This window comes from Paramormyrops kingsleyae, chromosome 5, assembly GCF_048594095.1.
Source record: "Paramormyrops kingsleyae isolate MSU_618 chromosome 5, PKINGS_0.4, whole genome shotgun sequence".
NCBI classification, from domain to species: Eukaryota; Metazoa; Chordata; class Actinopteri; order Osteoglossiformes; family Mormyridae; genus Paramormyrops; species Paramormyrops kingsleyae.
In genome coordinates this window covers 11,043,555-11,066,321 of record NC_132801.1, presented here as the reverse complement: position 1 = coordinate 11,066,321, position 22,767 = coordinate 11,043,555, and the positions used below count along the sequence as shown (strand labels likewise).

The 22,767-nt window shown below is 42.9% G+C and overlaps 3 protein-coding genes across 12 annotated transcripts; 1 reads left to right on the top strand and 2 right to left on the bottom strand.

The window, feature by feature from the left end:
* Positions 1-371: 371 nt before the first annotated feature.
* On the bottom strand, positions 372-11,925 carry gga3a (golgi associated, gamma adaptin ear containing, ARF binding protein 3a). 4 transcript variants are annotated; one of them, XM_023792051.2, is made up of 17 exons: positions 11,802-11,925; positions 10,537-10,621; positions 10,171-10,246; positions 9,994-10,092; positions 9,785-9,908; positions 9,607-9,710; positions 9,439-9,519; positions 9,192-9,329; positions 7,254-7,335; positions 7,024-7,140; positions 6,053-6,301; positions 5,621-5,706; positions 5,291-5,514; positions 4,559-4,815; positions 3,730-3,899; positions 2,339-2,449; positions 372-1,988 (listed from the first exon to the last, which is right to left on the bottom strand). In XM_023792051.2, the coding sequence occupies exons 1-17, from the start codon at positions 11,902-11,904 to the stop codon at positions 1,878-1,880; spliced, it is 2,217 nt and encodes a 738-aa protein (XP_023647819.1). In that variant the 5' UTR covers positions 11,905-11,925; the 3' UTR covers positions 372-1,877. The 4 variants fall into 4 exon arrangements, with proteins under 4 accessions (XP_023647819.1, XP_072568232.1, XP_072568230.1 ...); XM_072712131.1 differs by having other exon boundaries at positions 4,559-4,812; XM_072712129.1 differs by having other exon boundaries at positions 9,994-10,246.
* A 100-nt stretch (positions 11,926-12,025) lies between these two features.
* On the top strand, positions 12,026-14,981 carry mrps7 (mitochondrial ribosomal protein S7). The gene is made up of 5 exons (XM_023792054.2): positions 12,026-12,148; positions 13,393-13,584; positions 13,688-13,751; positions 13,834-14,001; positions 14,490-14,981. Exons 1-5 carry the CDS (start codon positions 12,105-12,107, stop codon positions 14,709-14,711), a joined length of 690 nt encoding a protein of 229 aa, XP_023647822.1. The 5' UTR covers positions 12,026-12,104; the 3' UTR covers positions 14,712-14,981.
* Positions 14,982-14,985: 4 nt separating this feature from the next.
* Positions 14,986-19,281, bottom strand: mif4gda (MIF4G domain containing a). Of its 7 annotated transcripts, none has more exons than XM_023792062.2 (6): positions 19,261-19,281; positions 17,930-18,031; positions 17,683-17,792; positions 17,409-17,564; positions 17,179-17,271; positions 14,986-17,081 (listed from the first exon to the last, which is right to left on the bottom strand). In XM_023792062.2, exons 2-6 carry the CDS (start codon positions 18,006-18,008, stop codon positions 16,854-16,856), a joined length of 666 nt encoding a protein of 221 aa, XP_023647830.1. In that variant the 5' UTR covers positions 18,009-18,031; positions 19,261-19,281; the 3' UTR covers positions 14,986-16,853. The 7 variants fall into 7 exon arrangements, with proteins under 7 accessions (XP_023647830.1, XP_023647825.1, XP_023647826.1 ...); XM_023792057.2 differs by lacking the exon at positions 19,261-19,281 and adding an exon at positions 19,067-19,211; XM_023792058.2 differs by lacking the exon at positions 19,261-19,281 and adding an exon at positions 18,626-18,757.
* Between the last annotated feature and the right edge of the window lie 3,486 nt (positions 19,282-22,767).

Sequence of the window (22,767 nt, the reverse complement as noted above, 5' to 3'; positions counted from 1 at the left end):
TGAACCTCACAGGGAACCGTCTCTGAAAAGATCAAGAGCAGGGAGTCACACTGCGTTTTGCAGCACTAAACCCTAACCCTCCAAAATATGCCGGAGTTTAATGAAATTAAATTCAAACACACAAAGCTGTGTGCCAATTTATGAAGTTATATGCAAGTTGCCTTTGATGAAACATCTGCTAACTAAACAATGTTTAAGAATCCCCCCCCCCCCCCCATCACCGGCAAAAATGAATTAACAAAGATGGATTTCTGTGTAGGGACACATTGCAAATTGCTGACGTGATCTGCTTTTTATGTGACATATTTATCTTATCTCTGACTTAGCTGCATGGGAGATCCTCAAAGCAAATAAAACAGATTTGATTCCAATTAAAATGAAGACTTTAATTCTTCATGCAACTGAACATGTCCCACAATGATATATATACAAGTTCTGTTAGCCACACGATACACGTATGTTGACTCTAACCCCTAAAAGGACAATAAATACAACAATGTACATAAACGTTTGGAGCGTTTTTTTTTTTTTTTTCCCATCGGAAACTGTTCACAGTGCTGACAAGGAAAAGGGCTTTAGCAGAAAGATGAGAGTGTAGCAGGAGACGTACATTAGGGGCAGCCAATCAAAAGGCCCCACAGCTACGACACCATATTCTGCGTACACAAGGCTGCAGTCAACCTCCAACTGAGCCCATTAACGTTACCTCTCAACAATATACAGGGGAGCACATTTGATATGAGAATATCAGCCTTTCCCCCCCCAAAATAAAAAAAAGCAATACTGGTACAGGTTACCAACAGTCAAAGTCACAAAGGATGGAGGGGCCTTGGAGGGGAGAGATCAACATATTTGGGGGGGGATTACAAACCATAACACCTGAATAAAGATTTTGTCAGACAGCATAAATAAGTACAACAGAAAGCATCGCCTAAATGAAAACACCGCAAAGGCCTTCTTCTGTCATGCATTAGCGGCCTGTTGCTAATCCAGTTGGTTGCACTACGTTCCTGAAAGACCCTGCGCTTTCGAGTACCAGCAACAGCGCTGTAAGCAAAATATTCAAAATGTGAGGGAAAAAAAGCTTACTATCCATAACGACAGACACTCAAAAAATGACCCTGAACAAAAGGTTGGCCGTCGATACCCCAGACATGAAACACTTTCGATATGCAACATCTCTGCACAGTCTGAAATGGCAACGGTCACTGGCAAGTACCAAACAAATGCACAAAAAACAAACAAACAAACAAACAAACAAACAATCAAACAAATGAAAAGCAGAACGGAGTGCTGCCATGTGCTCCGGTGAATCTGGTGAGTTGGACTGCTCCCTTCTCACGTGCCGTCGATGAGGTATTGAAGACAGACTCCGGTGGAGAAGAGGCACCTCTCACCAGCCATGCTTCCCCCTCCCCGAGGTAACTGCTCACGAAACGATCTGCTGAGCGGTGACCCCACCCCCACCCCACTTAGTCTTCTGGCTTCTTCATGCCTTTACCGCACGCTAGGCAAACAGTTTCTTGACGGCCTGAAGTTAATCCCTAACCACTGGCTGCTCCCCAAATGTACCCGAAGACAGGCACGCCTGGACCCCTCCTTCACAAAATGTTTCTTTGAATGTATCCTTAAAGTGCAATCTCTCGCCGTATCCCAAGCTCAGCAGTTAAGGACCCAAACAGCTAAAAAATAAAAACGGCTAAATAAAACATTACACCAGACGAAACTATAACGGTTGGCATAATGTTAACAGCACTTCTCTACTACGATTAAACATCCTAAACCAACGACCTGCTCAGTGTCCGTTCACTCTGGCATACTCAGTCAAACCTTCTCCACCACGTACCATCACTCTGCCTTTAGACCATTCAGGGGGACTAGAGGTTCCCCCATTTTTCGACCGGGGGGAACTGGTCTACCTCCCCCACCTCTGTGCACTGCCGATCCCCAAGTGTAAACATAAGCTTGTAGCGCAGGCGGACTTTCTCCTGAAATTAAGGAAATAAACAGACAAGAGCAAAAAATAAATAAATAAATCAATGACTACATTATGGCAAGTCACTCAACTGCTGCAGACTGGCCACAGCTCAGATGGACACACAGGGCTTATTCAAATCGGCCCATATGCTGCAAGCTCAGGAAACTCATGACATCATGCTATTAAAAATGTTTATAAGATACCCAAAGGATGAGGGAACATCTGACCCGGACACTGGCCTACATAAATCAACTGATGAGTTTTTTTTTCCTATTGTTTCGGTGCAGCCAACATGATTTATTGCACGTGACGCAGCGGATGCGTGCTAGCGGGGCGGTGTGGCGCGAGCGTGATGCTTACCTTCAAAGGATTGGCCAGCAGCATCACCTGAGTGATGGACGCCGGGGGCAGGATGGGGTTAAAGGGGGCCAACTCCGTCCCGGAGGGGGGCTGCAGCTTCACCTTCATTGACTGCAATAAATAAAATGAGTGAGTGGGAGGCAGGAACTTCAGTTTGCAACAGCGTGGCTAGATTACCAGAATAAAAAAAAATGAATAAAAATGATCAAATAATGCACAGAGCAGACAAGCTTACAGCCCATTCAGTGTGTTTGCATTATGGTGGTTCTTTACACCTAATGTTTTTGATCAAGTCACTTCAGTTAAGCTTGCACTTTACGGTATCCCTCTTACATTATATACAATAAACGCAGTAAAGAATAAAACATATTTTGCTTGTTAAAAAGATTTTTCTTTGTTGTTGCTTGTTAAAAAGATTTTTCTTTGTTGTTGCTTGTTAAAAAGATTATTAAAAAGACTATTTAAAAGGCCCACTGTTTGAAACAGGAGAACAGACACTGCACACAGCCTATGTAGGATGGCCTTGTAAAATCAATAAAGGAAGGAACCACCCCGCCCCCCCCCCCCCATTAAACATTTAACAGTCATCATAAGAGCCGTCTTAACTGTGTACAGCACATCATTGATTTTCTATAATGAATATTTGAAATCCGGTATTTCTCCCCAGGGGGGGGGGGTACCCCTCAGGACATCCTTTACGTCCCTTTTCAAAGAGTAAGCCCATCCTGTGGCCATCTGATTGATTTGACTTGCCTTTTTTTTTGTTTTGTTATGGATGATCAATCGGATGACAAAGCGCCAAGAGTCTATCCCTGATATCATATTCATTTGCAGTGCATAATTGAGAATCCAAACTGCTCTTGTTTTTCCAGTTGTGACCAGAATCGTAAAGGTATAAATTATTTGGCTATTTCACTACCTCACAGCTGGAAATCAAAACAAAAGTTGAAGAATCTGGTAAGAGATACTGGCAGCTCAGCATTTTAAATAAACTCTCCAGACTGCTGGAACGCATCTGACATTCAAGTTTTAGTGAGCTCAGGCTCAGTTTTCAAAATAGCCTGAGAGAAAAACTGAGATAGAGGAGGGATTAAGGAACCATGGGGGGGGGGGAGTAGGAACAATAGGCTGTTACTGTTATGGTTTGAAGCCCCAAAATGGCGAGGAACGTGCAGACAGTGAGACAGGGGCCATTTCAAACTGCATGATGACACCATTTTTCACTCTTGACTTTGATCAACGTGTTTTTAAAAGACACATAATAGGATCACTGCTCCGTATATCACAGCACTCTGCTACCCGGCAAAGAAACCAAACCTTCAGCTTAATATTCAAACGGAGATCGGAATGCGCGGGACCCGGACACGGCGGTCGAGGCGCCGCCGGATCACCTTGGGCACTGCAGCCTGCAGAACCACGCTGCGGACTGGCAGCGGAGCCGTGTTCAGCATGGACACCACCAGCACCAGCACGTCGGGGCGGCCCGGAGGGCACTCGGTGGCGAAGTGCAGGAGCACGCGGACGCCGTCCTTGTCATATGCCGTCACGGGGGGCACCTTGCCTGGGGGGGACACAGACACAAGCACTCGACTCAGGAAACTAACTGTGGTACTACTATCATCATACTTAGTTACTCTTTCCTAATGCTGTTTTAACACTATTACTATGCACGATTCTTGCACTAAGAGAGCCTACACCTCATTTCGTTATGCACAATGACAATAAGGTGTAGCCCCGCCCCCCCATCCACTGTGAGGCTGTACCTGTAATTACGTTCAGTGTTGATTTTGCTCCACAGCACGATTTCTTAAATCAAAATGCAGTGAATCTGAGGTATGCAAAATATCAAGCTTAACATGCAAAATGGAAATGTTTCCTTTTCCTCATAATGGCACATTATTTGTGATTATTTGTCATTGTTGACACCACAGCACACAGTGCACAACAACAAAATGTGTCCTCTGTATTTAACCCATATGTGACTTTCGTGACATAGCAGGGGGCAGCTAATTCAGCGCCCGGGGAGCAGTGTTTGGGGGCGGTACCTTGCTCAGGGTACCTTGCTGGTCAGGGATTTGAACCTGCAATCTTCCGATTACGAGTGCGCTTCCCTAAACATTAAGCCACCACTGCCACACATTGCTGCCATGCTTCAGAGAACAAGAGACAGAGGATTTGCATTGAGCCACAAGCTTCTGAGAGGCCTGCCTGGTGACTTACTGGGTTTAATAGACTCTAAGGGGACGTGCACATTGGCGAGAGACACCTCCGGGCCCTTTGCCGGACTGCCCTGGCTGGGGGGGAGGATCGGCGAGAGCGAGCGGAACAGCGGGCTGCCCGGCGTAGAGCTGACCGTCTGGGCCAGAGCGGAGGCTTTGGGGCTGGTCATGGGTAAGCTAGGCACGGGGGAGGCCGGAAGTCCAGCGCTGGAAATTGGCCCAAACACAGGGGCCGAGTTCAATGGGCCCGGAATGCTGCTGACACAGAACACGGCACTTAACACTGCTGCGCTACAATTACGTCCATATGGGCTCCTTACAGCAAGGCACACTGTAGCAACAGTTCTAGTTCTTTCTCTATATATCTATAACTGTTGCTCATAGTCATCAAAAACTTCTAGTTATCCAAAAGTATCTATACAGCGTACAGTTTTCACTGTTACATTTATATACTTTCTTTTACATATATTTTTAATATTAATTTATATATTGAGCCATGTACTGAAGTTATTCAGGTTAAGTCCTTGAATGACTGTATAACAGATGGACCCCCGATGGCTTAAAGCAGAATAATCTTTAAATAAATCATTTGGTCGCTCTTGGCCAGTACAAAGTATAAAAACTACCTCATAACCTGTTTAGAATTATTGTTCTGCCTGTTAGCACTAATATAAAAATATCTAACCTAGAACAGAGAGGTGAAAGCACCCCAGCACTAAAAAACCTCACATACCTCTTTGGGTCGCCAAGGTCCAGCATGGCAAGGTCTTGTAGACCTTGGTTGAGGGAGGCCGAGCTGGACTGCACTGTGCTGGGGAAAGGGAAGGAGGAGGTCCTAGGGGCTTCTGGGTAACATACAGGTGTCCTCTGGTTGGGGCCTGTGGACCCCTGCATGTTGGGGAACATGAGTCCTGGAAGAGGACCACCCCCAAAGAAATCCAGCCCTGAACTGGGTGCCTGGCCATAGTAGGAGAGGAAATATTTCGAGTCACGTTCCTCTTAGTCCAACTGCAGAAAAGCAACACGGAAGTAAACAACGTTAAGATCACTGAACACGCATCACCTGCGATGGCTTGGATACACTGTTCAGTTCCTCTTCATTCTGCACACTGGTCTGGCTATTCAGAGTAGGAACTGGATCATTCAGACCTGAGATATGGAAATGCAGGCCACACTAGGCAATAAATAACTAAGGAAATAAGTGAATAAGCACAGCCATAATTCCATTACGTAGAGAAGAATAATGTGAGATACAGATGACAGATTTAGAACAAAACATTTAATTACTGGGGATCATTAAGGGCTTTTCGCCATGTCTGGCTACAACATGAAAATAAATAAAAGCACGTACTTATATGCTAGGTCATGAAAATAATCTGTCAAAATCACAAGACATCCATTGCTGATTAGATACAGCGATTCCTTTAAGGCTCAAAGCTTGTGTATCATAGGGGGGAAAAAATCCCATAAAACATGGGAGAAAAAATAAGTGCACCTAAGGAGAGCAGCTCTTCATCGAGCAGGGAGAGAGCGGCGGAGGGCTGGCTGGGGCTCTCCGTCTGACTGACAGGGCAACCCTGCGAAGCGGTCGGCTTGCAGGGGGGAGGGGGCAGCACTGGAATGGATGGTGCCGGCGGTTGATTGGACGCTGTGGGATCTGGAACGGACTCTGGGGGGGAGGGGGTGGGAATGTCGAGGCCAGCCAAGTCAATCAGCGTCTCTGTAGGGTCGTGGCCTCTGGTACCTAAACAACAAAAAGCGGATATGAGGGTTCTTGCATATGCAGCAGGGGCTTCCTGATAATTACGATTAAGCTAAGCAAGATCAATAATGTGTGAATCACCCCGGTGCACTGACATACGGACAGGCAGTTAAACAGATCTGCAATTATCCTTTTCATTGATCCATCTTCCATGACCAATTATCTTACAAAGGGTTCCACTGAGCCAGAAGCCTTTCCCAGGAAGCAAAGCATGGCAGGCAGGAGACAATGGGCTTCCAGGACATTGCAGAGCACATGCTTACAGCAGAATGTTTCTGCAGCACTGGAAAAAAACTTAAAGACCACTCTACAGTATATATATTTTTTAATTAATAGCATTTTTAAATCCTGGTTTAATCCTGGTTCTGCTGGCAGAAGGCTACACTACGCGGCAGGCTGCTTCCAGGCTCAAAGTTTCGAAGACAGTAGTTGCCAGAGATGGCCGACAAATTATCCGACAGTGCCTCATAAATCGGAGGATGACCTCAAGTGACCTTCAAAAATTAAGTGGTGTGAAGTGCACTGCAAGGACAATTCATAACAGGCTCTTAGAAGCAGGCCTGAAGACCCATAAAGCAAAGAATAAGCCCTTTTACATAATGAGTAAGACTGAATATTTTACTGTGGTCTCAATTTTTTCCAGAGCTGTATATGCGATTTTTAATTATTATTTTTTTTTACACTTTTAGCCTGGATGCACTTACTTTGTGTGAGTGCTGTCCCCAGAACATCAGTCTCTCCATTAACAGACTGTCCCTCCACGGTCTTCTTGTAGGAGTTGATGACCCTGGACAGATCATCACTTGCCTGCAGGATGTCTCCTACAAGAGGCGAGATACTGCTTGGAAGCCTGCTGTGAGTGACGGCACTCACACTGTGGTGGCAAATGGTGTCTCTTACTATTTGTTGTTGTTATAATTTTTTTTTGTTTTACCCAAGCTGTTGTCATTGTCTTCCGTCTCGGTGGCCAGCTTGAAGACAGTACGGCGCAGCTTGTCGCACCGATCATAAAGCTCCTGCAACATTGACAGAAAAATAAAGGTCAGCTTGCAATTTTTACATGGCCTTTCTAAATTGGCTTGCCGACACAACAACAGGGGTCTGTGCACCATTAGAGTGCATCAGAACCTGAGTAATACACTAGCAGTGAGTTTTTATTTGTCTAAAGTACAACCACCCTTTTGAAATGAACTCTTTTCCAACAACTTATTTCAGGGGATTTCCCCAGCATTGTATTTGTTAGCCGTCAAAAAGGAACTGGAAGTTCTGCATATGCTGTCATCATCCCGGATTAGACCTGAAGACCTGTGGCTTAGGGTAGAGGCAAGGTATCACTAGACCTACCAGCTTTCACCGCAATATAGACACTCCCAGTTCAGAATCTGCCAAAGAATGGACAATGCCAATTCACTGCACTGAACATGGGTCATATTTAGGTTACTGACTCATTGAGGTACAGTGCTCCGTGAACATCTGAAGCATTTTGTAACATTAGAAAAATCAAGGTCACGCAATCTTCGTTTGAATTCCAACACCCAACAATCTTTCAAACGTAATAAAGCATAAGTAAACTTCTGAATTCAAGAAGCTATGGTACAACCAAGACAGAGAATAAATCTTCTCCCATATGTAAGTACTGTTGCTGGCTGATTCTTGCTGACTGATCATCAACTGCTCCAGAGTTTGTGGGATGCCCACCATGCCTGCTTCAGGCTTGCCACAACGTTTCTGCTCAGCTGAGGTCTGGACTTTGACTTGCCCATTCATCTCTTAATCTGCCATTCAAAAGATTTGTAGGAATGTTTCGGATCTTTGACGTTACAGTACTCAATTTTGTGCAAGTTCATTTGACGGACACAGAGCCAGATTCTCTCCAGAATATTTGTTTTGACTGTTTTTATGCTCCGTCTAGAAATCCAAGCTACTCACGTCCAAACTCAGAAAAACAAAAGCCAAGTTATGACATTCTCACCACTACACCTGACTGCTGGGAATATTTATGTGGCCAGTTTATCCACAAGGCAATATCCTAGTAAATTAATACCCTTAAGAGAGCAAAGATTTTCTCCAGCCCAGCCTTCCATAAAAACAGATGTGTTTCCTGGGGCACTTTGGGACATCTTCAATTTCCTTTATATAGAGACCATGAATCTTTCAGTGAACTGAAGAATTCCAGTATTTTGCAGTGGTTTTATAGCCCTCAACACAGTGAAGAGCAAGTGTAGCAGTATTTCTGGTGTCCTCCAGAGTTCCCTTCATATTGCCGTATGGTTTATTGACCCATACATATTTAAGAGAAAGGGCCACCAACAGTGCACCCTAATAAATGGCTCTCTGATTGGTTAAACTGGTGCCCGGCTATTTCCATATCTGCATATCCTCCAAATCAGTTACTTAGCTAACAAACTTTGTTGTCCACCAGTATTTCCAAATATGTTGATCCTTTGCTATGTTGCTATAAGATAAATCAACTCCAAACAAATAGTATGTTCATACAAAATCTTTACATTAGTCTGGATTTCATAATGTCCAAGAACTTTCTGTACAACTTCATATTGAGAATATACAAATATTATGTACCTATATATGGGTATATACAGTATATATTGTGTGTATACTGTATAAATTGTATCTATGGTATGTATATAGTATCTATCGTGTTGTATTTATTGTTTATATAGTTGACTGTGCCCTATGTTCAATGCTGTCTAAGTCTGCAGGGAGGAACACAATTAAGAATTTCATTGCACTTGTACCTGTACTTTTACACATGACAAAGTTTTGAATCTTGAATCAATTAAAGGGGAAAATAAGACTGAGAACAGAGCTCAGCATAAAAAATGCTTCAAATCTACTGTCAGGGAAAGCACACCTTGATGAGCTCCTTGTCTCCATCAGAGGACTCCTCTCTGTTGAAATGGGACAGCATCTCATTGAGGAGCTTCACATTGTTGTTGACCTCCTCCAGGGTGTTCATACGCTTTGTCACCTTCTGCATACGGGCCTCATCCTGGAGGAACAGTCGCAGCCCAGCTGGGTAAGCCTCATGCAACAGCAGCACGTCAAGCTGGAGAGAAGCTATCCTGAAGGTACCATGTGACACAGGGCCAGAGTCTCACCTCCTTCACCATGTTCTTGATGAGCCGGTTGGCCTCCTGCAGGTCCTCTGGGTTCTTGCTCTTCAGAAGCTCCGCAAGCAACTGCAAAAACAGGTGGCTGTCAGCGATCTCCACCATCTCACACACACCCATCCGCCCTCCTGCTGTGCACATCTGGTTTTCACGCACCTTGCTTTTCTCTTCATTCTCAAATATAGGGTTCTTGGGACGAACAGGGGGAGATGGGATCAGAGTTTTGTCCACAGGAATTTCTGGATCTGTGGTGACGATACCTAAAAAGCGAAAGTATAGTATTACTAACAAACATTTGTAAATATTGGTCAAGCATTTAAGGCAAAAACCTCACCTTGTCTCTTCAGCATCTGATAGGCTTCATTTATTTTGGTTTCATCAGGCAGAGCTACAGCCCAGCTATATAGCATCTCAATGATCTTTATCTTCACCTTCTCTGATACTCTGTCACCTAGATACTGAGGCAACAGAAAGACAAACCCCAAAATGACACAAATGCACATCACAGGGAATCAACACTTAGCAACAAGAATGAGGGCTTACCTTAGGTGAGACAACTTTTATTAATTCATTTAAAAATCTAAATTTTCCAACTTCATTATAAAACCTTCTCCCACAGTTTTTCATGCAGGCTTCTAAAACCTGCAAAAGTGAGATACACTTTAAGCCTGGAGCATTTGACAGAAAATCAAGCTCATTTTTAAGTTTGCAATTACTTACTGTCAAGGCTTGTATTGCTTCCCATTCTTGAGGAGACTGGATTTTATGAGCTAGCAACCTGACCGCTATCTGTGGACTGGAAAGACGTACAAAGTGTCTTTAAATACCGACAACATAAAACAAAGCTAGTATTATTATTAACATAACTTAAGAATAACTGCATCTCTGTGCTGAAAAAAGGTAAGCAAGATGGATGGATGGCTGACTTAAAAATCAAATGGGCAAGAAATAGTCCAAAAGTGGGTAAAAGAAATGGCTATTCAACAGATAAATTCAATCATCACACACATTCTTTTTAAATTTGTAACAAAGAAGCTTTTATGTCATCAAGTTATCACACCCTCTGGAGTGTCAGAAGATACACACCCTTCTAATTCTTTATTGATCTGATCACAGAATCCTATAATGTACTCCCAATCTTCCTGCCTGTTGGAAGGGTTGGTGGCTTTATCTGTGGAGAAACGTTATTTTAAAAGTTACTGCTTCTAACTTCTTCAATAATAATAGTTCTAATTTTAACCGGAAAAAAATATTCAATTCACAGCATCACATTGTCTCAAAGCACTTTACTTTATCCCCACCCAAAGCCCCCCCTAAGCAAGCCAGAGGCGAGAAAGCAGGTGGCATGGAAAAGCTCCCGAGGAGGAAGAAACCTTGGAAGGAACCAGACTCAAAGGGGTTCCCAACCTCCAGGGGCTGACATAGGAAGTCAAATTAACAAAATGGCAAAATCCTAATTTTAAGATTTGATTCTCAAAGCAGAGGGCCGATGCCGATGCTGGAATAAAATGCAATTACAGTTAATGCTATAGCGTGTTGCAGTCTTATATGTGACTAGTGCACATCGCAGCGCTTGTTTTCACAAAAGGGCATAAAATTAATGTGTTTGACGTCACTCCCTTGCAGTAAGTACAACAAAAAGATATGTTTACTACGATAAGATTAGCACATAATCAATACGATGCTTGTGACTTAACTGATTAAAGATTAAAACGGGGTTATATTATATGGCATGGTTTTGATAGCATCATACACATTGTGCCAAGGTAGGTGGTTAATTAGCCAGCAATACCGGTCCAATCCGCCCGACTTCACTGGTGAAGACTGACACACATTTCACAAAACAACTTTCAGGGTGAATCAGTACAGGCTTTGGTATAATTTATTGCAACTGTCAAAACGTGTGGCATCAAAATAACTGAGTTGTGAGCTGCAGCGCTCCTACACTAACTGACTCACTGAGGGGCAGGAACCACGTCAAAGTACCGTCCAGTCGATCATGGTAACCTCGTTACCCAGCCAAATCCCAGGCATTTTATTCCTCTTCCTCACTGCGCACAATTTAAAAAAATCATATAAACTAATCTATTTATCTGTCTACTGTCAGGACTATTTAATGCTAACAGCAAATAACAAGCTAACTAAGTATTACGACCTGCGCTTCCCGCTTTACAAACACAGAGAAAAATGAATTTCACAGCTGTCAACATTATCAAACCCAATCTTAATTCTGACACAATGTAACGGTTTCGTTCACGCATCTGTTTATGCGCACAAAATCCGTTTCATGCCCAGCACAACAGCAGGCCTGAAAACAATCATTAAATGTCCATTGCGTGACAGGTACTCACTGAGCCAAGACTCCAACGACTCCCCTTCCGGATCCGCCATATTCGATAAACGCTGAAACCCCTCGTGATGGCGACGCCGATGACGACACACTTTGTTTTCCATTCACCCGAACTCCCATCTGTGAGCCTCAGAAAAAATTATATAGAAAGCTGTCCTTGTAATGTTAGTACGTTTATTGCCTTTTAATAATTATAACATACGTATGGTTAAATTAAGTAAATAAATTTACCGATATAGCGAATTGGAGCAGACGATCAGGCAGTTTATTGGCAGCCCTCACCTGGGTCCTTTCAAAAACCAAGATGGCTGCGGTGACAGCAACGTTATTGAAACCATGGACGCCCAGGTAAAATGATTGTTTTTTTAAGTAAATGTTTACTTATGTTTAGAATTATATGTTTACAAAATGAATATTAAATGCATATGTTTACTGAATGGTTATGTGTGATAAAATACGCTCTTCGAGTACAGGGGAAAATGACAGTAAAGACGTAGTGAGGGTGGTTGCGGCACTGATTCTTTCTGTGAATCGTGTCCCTTATTGGTACAGTAGCTTGCTTGTAACTGAGTGGCTGTATAATTTCTATTGTGTCCTGTAATTGCTGAGGATGTCGATTGAAAATTATATTTGATATGTAGCTTGTTAGCCACTCCATCCAAAGATACCTCGTGCTGCCTCTCTCGAAATCAGCTCGATTCTAGTTTGACCTTCGCAAAATTATCAGGCCTTTTACGATTTATATCATTAATTAGTAATTACGTTTACATTTTTAATTTTTTTAAAAGCACACCATTCTCTTTGACTTAAAATACTTGCCAGCCATTCCAGAAACTAGAGATGCGGAGTATGGTGAAAACAGGCGATTCGAAATCTTTGAGCATATAAAAAATATTTAAAAAAAGTTACATAAAAAAAAAAATCCGGCAGGTTTAGGGATATATATAAAAATGGCAGGCGATTACTTTATCTATCATTCCAAAATGGAAAGATTTCAGAGACTTTGAGAGAGACCCGATTGTTGGCAAGGTTTGGCAGTAACCTAACAATAAAGTTTCTGACAGGGGCTCACCACTACGGTGATTCTAATAGAATATCACCGTTGGCAAAGCTGTGGACAAAAGTGCATGCATTTTTCCTTAATTTACATGGACTCTCAAGGAGACATTGTAAAAAGAGCACAATTGTACAGTGAATGACCCATTATCATGAAAAAGAGTTCAAACCTTTGATTCTCTCTCACACCCCTTTAGAAAACTCCTGAGAGGATTTCCGGAATGTTGTTTGAAATGTATTCCATCACTAGCACAGCACAGCAAATATTAAAAGATGGGATTTCGGGGGTGGTGGTAATGACACTGCATCCAGTAGACTTCCTATCTATCCTGAAGTTATGGAGGCTTTTATTTTAAATCATGATGGCCAAACATGCTATGAAGTCACTTCATATTTCCTCTACTTTGGGAATTTTAAACATTCTTATTAGTTTTAAGGGTAACACAGTGCGCGCACGCACACACAGTTATTTTCATGCACTTAGCATTTTTAAGCAGTATTCATGTGTGCAGTGGTGAGTTTGTGTCATGTCTCAGGCTGTTCCAGGTCAGATGGAGCAGGTATAATCCTTATTACTTGGAGCCAGAGGTTCGGAAGGAAGTGTACAACATCCCAGAAACGGATCTTACGGCAGAACAGAGGAAGGAGCAGGAACTGAAAGCTGTCAGGCCCATCAAAGCAGCACCAGCCTCACTTCACAGCTCTGGCTTCAGTGACCCAATGATTAGGTATCATGGTGTGTGTGCGTGTGTGTGGAATGCTGCTTTACCACTTCCTTTTGAAAATTGACGATTAGTGTGATTTCTTCACACCCCACTTCTGTGTTAACAGCAAATTTATCAACATGATGATGAAAGGTGGCAACAAGATTCTAGCCAGGAGTATCATGTTACAGGTATAGAAGAGGCGAACTGTCAGTTTTTCAGTGGACTGTGCTGTCGTCATGTGACTGACATTCACCCATTTCCCCTGTGTAGACACTTGAGAACATCAAGAGGAAACAAGTGGAGAAGTATCACAAAACCCCTGATGCCCAGAAGGCTACTATAGAATGTAACCCGTATATCATCTTCAACCAGGCACTGGCCAATTGTAAGCCAGTTATTGGTCTGGTTAGCATCCAGAAAGGGGGCAAGTACTACCAGGTATATAGTACTTTCCTGTTTGTGTATATTGAGGTGAAATATGTGTAGGTCTGTTGAACTTTTTTTTTTTTTTTTAAACAGTTTGCTGGTGGGTGGACATATGTAAAAATATGGGGGCAGTGTGTAGCCCAGTGAGCTTAGCTTCTGTGCCTGTGACCAGAAGGTCATTGGTTCAAGCCCGGCCTCGGCAGAATAGTCAAGTCTATGGGCCTTTCTGCAAAGCCCTTAACACCCAGCTCCATGGGTGCCACTGCAGGTGGCTTCACTGCCAGTCTTGCTGTCACCTACATTTATATCTGTGGCTTGTAGAGCAAGACGGCGTAGGTGAAAAGTTAGTTTAAATCAATGTGTCATGATTATAAGCAGAATGGTCCTGCTGCATACCATGCAGACCAGTCTGGTGGTCATAAGTAGTGTTGCATCAGCGCCACAGTTACAGAAATAGCCATGTTTGCCTATTATGACCTTGACCTCTTGACCTGCACCAGGTGCCCACCCCTCTCACAGACAACCGGCGGCGCTTCCTCGCCATGAAGTGGCTGATCACAGAGTGCCGGGAGAACAAGCATCGGCGGACGCTCATGGACGAGAAGCTGGCGCAGGAGCTGCTGACTGCCTTCTCAAATGAGGGCTCTGTCATCAAGAAGAAGAATGAGCTTCACAAGATGGCAGAGGCCAACAGAGCCTTCGCCCACTACCGCTGGTGGTAGCATTACCTTTATCCCCAAAGGACGTCACCAGCATCCCCACGCGAGGGCGATATGGTCATTACAGGATGGTACTGCTGGCAAAGAACAGGGACTTTCATCCTGGATAACCTTGGAAGACTTCATTTCCCACTTTTATATAGCGGGGTACACCACATTTTCCAGAAGTGTGGATCAGTAAAAGATTTTTGCCTAGCATCTGTGGGATATGGATGTAACTTCTATGGTTTCTAGAAGTTGTAAATAATAATAAAAAAAGGCCACAAGCAACAAGGTCTTCATGAGCATCACCTTATTTTTTGGAATGTCAAGAAAAAGAGCAGAACTTTTCTGAATAACATTTCTTATTTTGCATAAATGTTTGGTACAACAAAATCCAGTCAGACATTTCTATAAAAATACTGCTTTATAACAAAGCTGTTCTGTGAAGGTGTAACATTTGTGATTTTAAGTCTCACTTAAGTGCGATTCAGCTGTCGGTCCTTCACAAAACCTCATAGCTGACAACTAGGCATTTATTTTTGCTGGTGAAAATGCTGACATCTCTCTTTTAACCCTGTGTTTCTGAATCCTTCTCAAACCAGTGTGGATGAAGCTCTGATTTTAGATGTCTCAAATACCATTAGTAACAACTAGTAACAGATAAATCAGGTAGACTTCAGTAGGAAAGAAAAAGGAAAAAAAAAAAAACTCTAGTTGTGGTAGCGAGTTGACAGCTTAAGACAAATAGGACAGAAGTAGATACTGGACTTTCTGCAGAACTCACCGCAACATACGAGTATGAAATCTCCCAGCTACCACCGACATCTTAATACCCACTGATTCTGCCTGGACACATACTGAACCTTCATCTGGAAATACACCTACTTGCAAGGATGTCCAAAATGTAGTTACTTCTTTCTCTGTCAAACAAAATATATGCAGCTTTATTTTAAATAAATTTTCATAGGATTTCAAACTAGAACATTCAAAGATTAAGTCCAACCGATTACTGTATGGCTGCACAGCATTCTGACAACGTAACATCAAGTACCTTTTAGTTTCCATGCCTATAAATGAAAGCTGTATACAACTAAAGCGCAATAAATGCGTTCAAACCAAACAATATTTCAAAACTGCTGGTTCCACTGAGATAATACCATAGTAATGCCCTGAGTTTCAGTGCAATGCAGGGATTCAGACAGGCCATAAAACCAGCACAAAACACTGGCTCTGTCATACTGTACGTACCATTAGGATTGTCTAGATTCTTACATGGGCATAAACCAAGCGAGTTCCACAGTGATTAATGCAGTATGTTACTGCTCTATGAGTACCAAAGTACTAAAGTTTTGCCATGTGAAGATTGAGTCACCCATTGTTACTGGGAAGCTCAGAGTCACTGCAAATGCAACCTGTAATATATCAAAATTAAGCAAAAACCAAACAGTTTAACACACTCACGATTCCCCAAAGCATTCTAATTGCTGGCTTTTAGTACAGTATATTACAGGAGTGAGAACATATTAGTTAACCAGTACTGTTCAATTAGAAAACCTGCGTACTGAAACTTTGCAAAAGTCATATTTAGGTGCAAGGAGTCTTCATTTTCTCTGTCCTGGGACTAATCTGACCTACCAATGTGTGCCCCCCTGCCAACGAGGACCCACTATCAAACTGGTAGCAGAGTGCCTCCCCCACTCGTAAATCCAGTACATTTAATGAGCATTTGAAAGAGAATGAAACCACACCCACTGACAAATCTTCCATTGTTGAAAACTGAGATTTGTTCTTCCTGGTTTACGCTGTCCTATTAATCCAGTTTGCTCAATAGTCACCACTGTCACAAGTCAGTACTGGAATACTAGTACTGATCTGCCAAGTTATGAATATTCGCACCTCTTCTTCGTATGGCAAAAACACCAAAACTGAAATGACCAGAAACTTCCTTAAATTTTGACATCCACCACCCTACCGTACTGCCATCCACACCACCCACTTTAGCACCAGACACTTAGACTGGCAGCCCATCACAAACGTGACAAAGCCCGTTTCCAAAATCAAAATGGCCGCTTCAAAACCAATCTCAATCACTCTATTGGCTCAAACTGACAGGCGGCTGTCAGAACCTATGACCCGCAACCCCCACTCCCCAACACCAGGCTCTCAGTCTGCCCCCTCGCTGTAGTAGTACTGGCGTGCCGAGTCACTGAGGCTCCACCCCCCAGCCCGGAACTCCAGGATCTCCAGTAGGAATAGCCGAACCACGGATCCCAAACCATTGTGCAGCAGGAAGCCGTCGCGTAGGTGGTGGAAGAGGTCATCCATGCGCTGCATACTCACGGCCTCCAGCTCCCTGCCAATGAGGTGCAGCTGCAGGACGAGGCAGTCGACCTGAGGTAGGAGTTAAGGAGGCACAGATGCATGCGAGTGAGCATGCAGGGATGTAAAGACCTGCCACACCCACACGCGACCAGTGAGACATGCTCACCTCCTCCTCGTTCTGCAGCGAGTCTGACTGGGCCAGCCTAAACAGACAGTCGTACACGGGATGCACCAGGGCCACCATGGGTACGTCATTCACCTGAGCAGTGTCAGTGACTACAGGTTAGAGAGCACCTTAACACTTCAGAGGAAAGACTGCCATTTAACACATGAATAAGATGACTGGACGAGCATCTCTTCCTAAAAAGGTTATATTTCACTATTTGTGAGCGTTACCTTGAGACAGTCAAAGATCTGGCAGAGGAATGTTACAAAGTGGACCCATTCCTGAACGGAGCGGTTGCGAGTTTCTTCCCGGACCATGAACTCTCGTTGCAATCGATTTAGCAGGTGGCGGCGGAAGACACTGGCACTGGCCTCCTTAGCCTCTGCCTGCAGGGGGAGCAAAATTGTTCTTTTTTCCCCCCATTTTTCTTTACCAAATGCTGCTAAATTACTAGAATATTACACTTCACAGTCAAGTCTTCTCAGTTCCCATCCAAAAGTTCACCTGGACGATGGTGTGACAGATCCGGCCTGCTTCTTTACTAAAGTTGGGGTCTCTCAGAGATTGGTCCACAATTATGTTGGAAACTCTCTCTAAATCCACTTTGCTGGGCTCTGACAAAAAATGCACACAATAATATTAGAATCTATACAGCAAATATTTTTATGTGAACAGCAACACCACCAGTCATTTTTCAGTGTCTTGTAACCAAGTTCTGTTGGAATTCACTGCTTCATTTCAATGACCTAACCTTTGAGTGACGTTTTGAGGAGATACTGGATCTCCTTGTCAAAGGACTGGATCACGTACTCTTTAGCAGAATCTTCCATGTCGTCCAAATATCACCGACAACCTACACAAAGACAATTGCATACGCAAAGGCGTTTACTGAATAAACCAGAAAAGAAATGTGCAAACAGTACAATACTTTTGCTTAAGTTACGCGGCAAAATGGACAAACGCAAAGACTTTTTTTTTAAAAAAAAAAAGGTTGATTAAACGTTTTCCTCCAAAACACCTACTAAATACAAGTGATGTGCATCCACGACGGTAAACCCCTAACGTGCCATCTTTCGTTCCCCATTTCCGTCGACCACCTGTAGGTCCGCTACCTTCTTCTTTAACACACAGCAGCCTTCATCACCATACCCCGAATACACAGACCGCTCAGCCGACACGCTCCGCATCGATTAATTACGTGATTAATCACGTTTCCTAAATGCCTAAGCGACGCATATTTGTAGACTCGCCGTACCTGATACGCAGCGTATCGGATTCTTGTAAATCGCCAGCAATTTACGGCCTCTGCAATTAACAGGATTTTAAACAAATCATCGGCAACACGAACGACGAAGTGGCTGGTTACTGAAAACAAAACCAACGACGGTGCACGATCTGCGGGGTCTATTTTTGCTGGAGTAAAAACAGCTGAACAGCATGAGTTTACTTCTCAGCGCCAGCTGGTCTGCGATTCTCCGTCATCATCTTTCCCATAGCGCCTCTCCTCTAATCTGTTAAATCACTTCCTCCCTCCGCAGAAAGGTGGCCAAGGCAGCCTTCATCTACCTATCGCGATGCAATGTGGAATATATAAAAAACTCGTCGTTTGTTGCTTGTTTGATTTGTTAGAAAGATGGACACCTTTGTAATACAGAAATTGACCTTGGCCACTACTCTGGTCTGCCTAGTTCTTCTAGAATCTAGCAATGACACGACACTACATTAATAATCGCCATTCAGTATAATAAACTATAATAATGCAGTTACACTTGCGACATCAAATGCGTTATAACACGTAGAGCTTCTTAAGATTAGCTTAATCACGATCCTCATAGTTTCACCAGCATAAATATAAACGCAAACGTTAGCATTTCCTAAGACGATGTACCTTGCGATGTTAGGTGCCTAGATCCCGTTTGGTAATTCCTCAGAAATTTAAAGATGGGGAAAAAATATTAAGACGTCATATCGTACTGGACTTTAAGAATAATGCGTAACATGCATAGCGATTTTGTTGCGTCCGTAAAACCCGAATAACGTACGCATAGAATACAACAGATTCGTTCATTTTTTTGTTCATACATATCAGTCCGAATGGGTCCAGTTTAATTCAGCCCTGTAGTGGATAATCGGTTGTGGGAGACAGATGGATCAGAAGGACGACAGGCGCATCACAGTCAATAGCACACAGAGGAAATTCGGCATACATTCCATTACTAATGGCTTCTAGTGATCACACATAATCTTAAAATAATCTTAAAAGAGGATTTTAAATGACATTTATAACCGAGATATTTGCATTAATAACTCAGTTGGAGGGGTGGTGGTATGTGCCAATTTTAAATGTTTTGTAAGTTTTGGAAGTCCTTCAAAAGGCCAGTATGGCTTCATGTTTTGACAAAGGTCTGTCAGTGTAAAAGCCCGTCCCTGCGTGCCAAGTGCCATCTGCGCCCCCTCCGATGCGCGTTCTGGCCGCGGATCCGCTCTGGCTACGCGTCCTTTCGCAGGGAAACAGTGTCACTCCGTGTCACAACGGCTTCGCGTCCTTTTATCTTTAATCGTTCGTAATAGTTTGTATTACTATTTGATGTGCTCACATTAATTGTGCCATGTTGTATGTTGGCAAAACACATTGTAATTGAGCTTACTGGTAACGGGAATAACGAGAATAACTCAAGCTGAGTCAGCAGGTCATGCATGCATATTTGTGACGTCGGTTTTCTCTAGGAAATTAACTTTTTTTCCCAATTGAAAATCAAAAAAGTGGTGTTTTGAAGATGTGCCTCGATTTTATCGGGCTGGAGGTGCTTGAAAGAAACGTAATCCTACCTCCATCAAATTATAGTATAACGTACCTCAGTACCTGTCATATACAAATTGTTACTGCACAGTGAACTAATGTAGATATTTTAAAGCAACTAATGTCATTAACACATATGTAAAAAAAAACTATTGCTATTCTTATCGACCTTTTTTTTTCAAATGATGTAACAAAATTTGTGCAATTATAATTCATGGCCAACTGAGGCGAGGAGTCAGAGCTGTAACTACGTATGAGGAACGAGCAAAAGCCCTGTAGTTACATGGGAGAAATGAGTCGCAGCTATATTTTTGGTTATTTTTATACTTATTTGAGAGGCCTACGTTACATTCCATTCGAGGGTAGGGCAGGATGTGCCGGTTGCGTACGGAGGGACACAGGGACACTCAAATGGCGGAGTTCCAGAGGGATAACAAGAGCCGTAGCTACGAAGTTAGCTGCAAATATCACTGCCTGTATTAGCGATCCAATTAGCGACAAAGTTTGAACATTGTATCTGGCGTGTTGTTTTCTTGACTTGTTTGTGATACCAAGAACAGATGGCTGCCAGCTTATGACTTGTATGTTTTTCGCGAACTTCGCTCTCAACTTGAAACATTTTTTTAAATCTTAGTAAACGTCTCGCGGCATGGTCCCTTTCTTTTAAAGGTGCGTTTATTGAACGAAATGGTTCCAAATGAAAAACGTTATGAATAACATCAGAGGGTGCTATAACGCTCCTTACAGTGCTAAGAGGAGCCCCTAAGTATTAAAACAGAATCATTAAAACTTTTCATTTATAACATTGTATGATTTATTCTCTTCTTATATATTCGTTTAAATGTAAACTCTGGATGTTTGTGTGTGTGTACGTATATATCTTGCATTGAATAAGCTACAGAACACTTAACCATTAGGCGTACTTAGGTTACTGCTTAATGCCCTTTATATAAACAAGTGCTCAGAATCAAGAACGTGTTTTTCGAGAACAAGTTTAACGAATCTTATTAGTACCTTTATTAAAACCACATCGCCGTATTGCAGGTGTACTACACAATTTTTACTTTAGCTCATGGAGAAATAACTACAGGTGAAACTGGTAAACATTGTAGATCTCAGGGACCTTCCATTGTAAGAACAGGAAGAATAAAATCAGCCAGCATGAGCTCAAGGTCAGCCAAGGGCAAAAGCACAGCTAAAATAACTCATTAACTTCCCAAATACACACTACACCTCACTACACATGCATCCTGGCTTTCTCAGAGACCACGCTTCATTAAACCCAGAAGAATGGGTCGGTCAGCTCCATCCCACAGACAAGAAATTTAAGAAAAGGTGTGCACCCTCTGACTCCGACAGGAGAGATCCAGATCAGGGAAAAAGGGAAGCTGCAGGAGTGAAAGAGCAGAGATGCAATATTTTGGAACAATCAACTTACCCTTCACAAGAACCACAAAGACAATTAAGCTCAGTGAGCTGAATAAAGTAACAGGCAAAATAATTTCAGCTGCTGATTAAACTAGGTTCAAGATATAAACCTATCTCAGTATCACCCACATCAGTGAAAGACCAATGATTATGACCTGACTTACTGTACAAACTCCACACAGCAGAGCTTCGTTAGACCACTGGAGGTCTGGTTTGTCCTTTCCTGGAAGTCCTTCACCCTGGTGTACAGGGACGGACTGGTATAAATTTAAGTGATGCTCCAGAAGAAAGAGTGAGAAAGAACTTTTTTTTTCTACTGAATGTTTAAATAAGAATTTCAGTGAACTTGTACATGACCAATAAAACAGCTTATATCTATATATGTATGTAAGCATATATGCATCTGCCTCTATCCAAGGCATTAGCCTTGGATAGAGGCAGTTTCTGAATGACAGTCCTACTACTATAACTGTCAACCTTGTGAAGCTTATGCTGCAGTTTTTGCTGACACAGTTCTGTGGTAAGTTTTGAGGCCATACTTTAATTTTTTTAGGATCTGGTAAGTTGTCTGTCCATCTCCGTCGGTGAGCCTCAACTCTCAGTTCCCCTTGACAATAATCTGACAGTTTCTGTGGTGTTTTTTCCCCTTCATGTTGCTTCAAAAACTTGCTAATCAAAATGCTGATTGTGAGGACCCACACAGATGTAACCTACTGCTGACATTCTTATAATTTAGCTGCTTCATGCGTTAAGCCCCTTTTCACTTGGTGCTTCCATTTTTTGGCCAGCTTCTGTGGATATATGCAGAGACACATATGTGCTCATGTAGCAGCAAGCCAACAGTGGGGTTTAAACCACTTTAGGCCACATGCAACATTTTGGAGGTGCACAAAACAGCAAGCGGGCCAGACTTACTGAGCTAACATCAAATCAAAATGACATAATTCTCCTTCCATTCAATCCAGAGGGTAGGTTTCACTTCTTGGGATGTACATGGACTGGGAAGGATGCCACTGATGGACCCAAGGAAAGTGGAGATCTATTGGTCCTGGAGGTCTTCGTACAAACTGTCATCTTCCCTGGGTCGAAAACATGTTGGAGTAGCACAGAGTTGACCGCTGTGATAGCACCTCTGGAGACTCCTCAGCATAAGCAGATGGCGTGTGGCTCCACAGGCTTTGGAAGCTGGGTCCATAGTTGGAAGGTTGCTAGTTCAAAACCCAGGGCCTACAAAGTGGTTTCACCATTTGACTCTGGAACAAGTACCTAAACCCTCCTTTGCTCCCGGGACTGTTTGACCCTACTTTATATGTACGCCACTTTTATTAAAAGCCTCTGTGATGGGGGGCGGGGGCGGGAGG

Bases quoted from the DNA above. Each gene is read 5' to 3' on its own strand.
- gga3a (XM_072712129.1), bottom strand. From the start codon at position 11,904: ATGGAAAACAAAGTGTGTCGTCATCGGCGTCGCCATCACGAGGGGTTT. The intron at 7,141-7,253 runs GTAAAACAAAAA...CGCCTCTTGTAG, and splicing joins AGACAATGACAACAGCTTGG to GAGACATCCTGCAGGCAAGT. The intron at 2,450-3,729 runs GTGATCCGGCGG...TATTTATTGCAG, and splicing joins TGCAGGCTGCAGTGCCCAAG to TCAATGAAGGTGAAGCTGCA.
- mrps7 (XM_023792054.2), top strand. From the start codon at position 12,105: ATGGCTGCGGTGACAGCAACGTTATTGAAACCATGGACGCCCAG. The intron at 13,752-13,833 runs GTATAGAAGAGG...TCCCCTGTGTAG, and splicing joins CCAGGAGTATCATGTTACAG to ACACTTGAGAACATCAAGAG. The intron at 14,002-14,489 runs GTATATAGTACT...GACCTGCACCAG, and splicing joins AAGGGGGCAAGTACTACCAG to GTGCCCACCCCTCTCACAGA.
- mif4gda (XM_023792062.2), bottom strand. From the start codon at position 18,008: ATGGAAGATTCTGCTAAAGAGTACGTGATCCAGTCCTTTGACAAGGAG. The intron at 17,565-17,682 runs GTGAACTTTTGG...CTCCCCCTGCAG, and splicing joins TCTGTCACACCATCGTCCAG to GCAGAGGCTAAGGAGGCCAG. The intron at 17,082-17,178 runs GTGAGCATGTCT...CTCCTACCTCAG, and splicing joins CGCTGCAGAACGAGGAGGAG to GTCGACTGCCTCGTCCTGCA.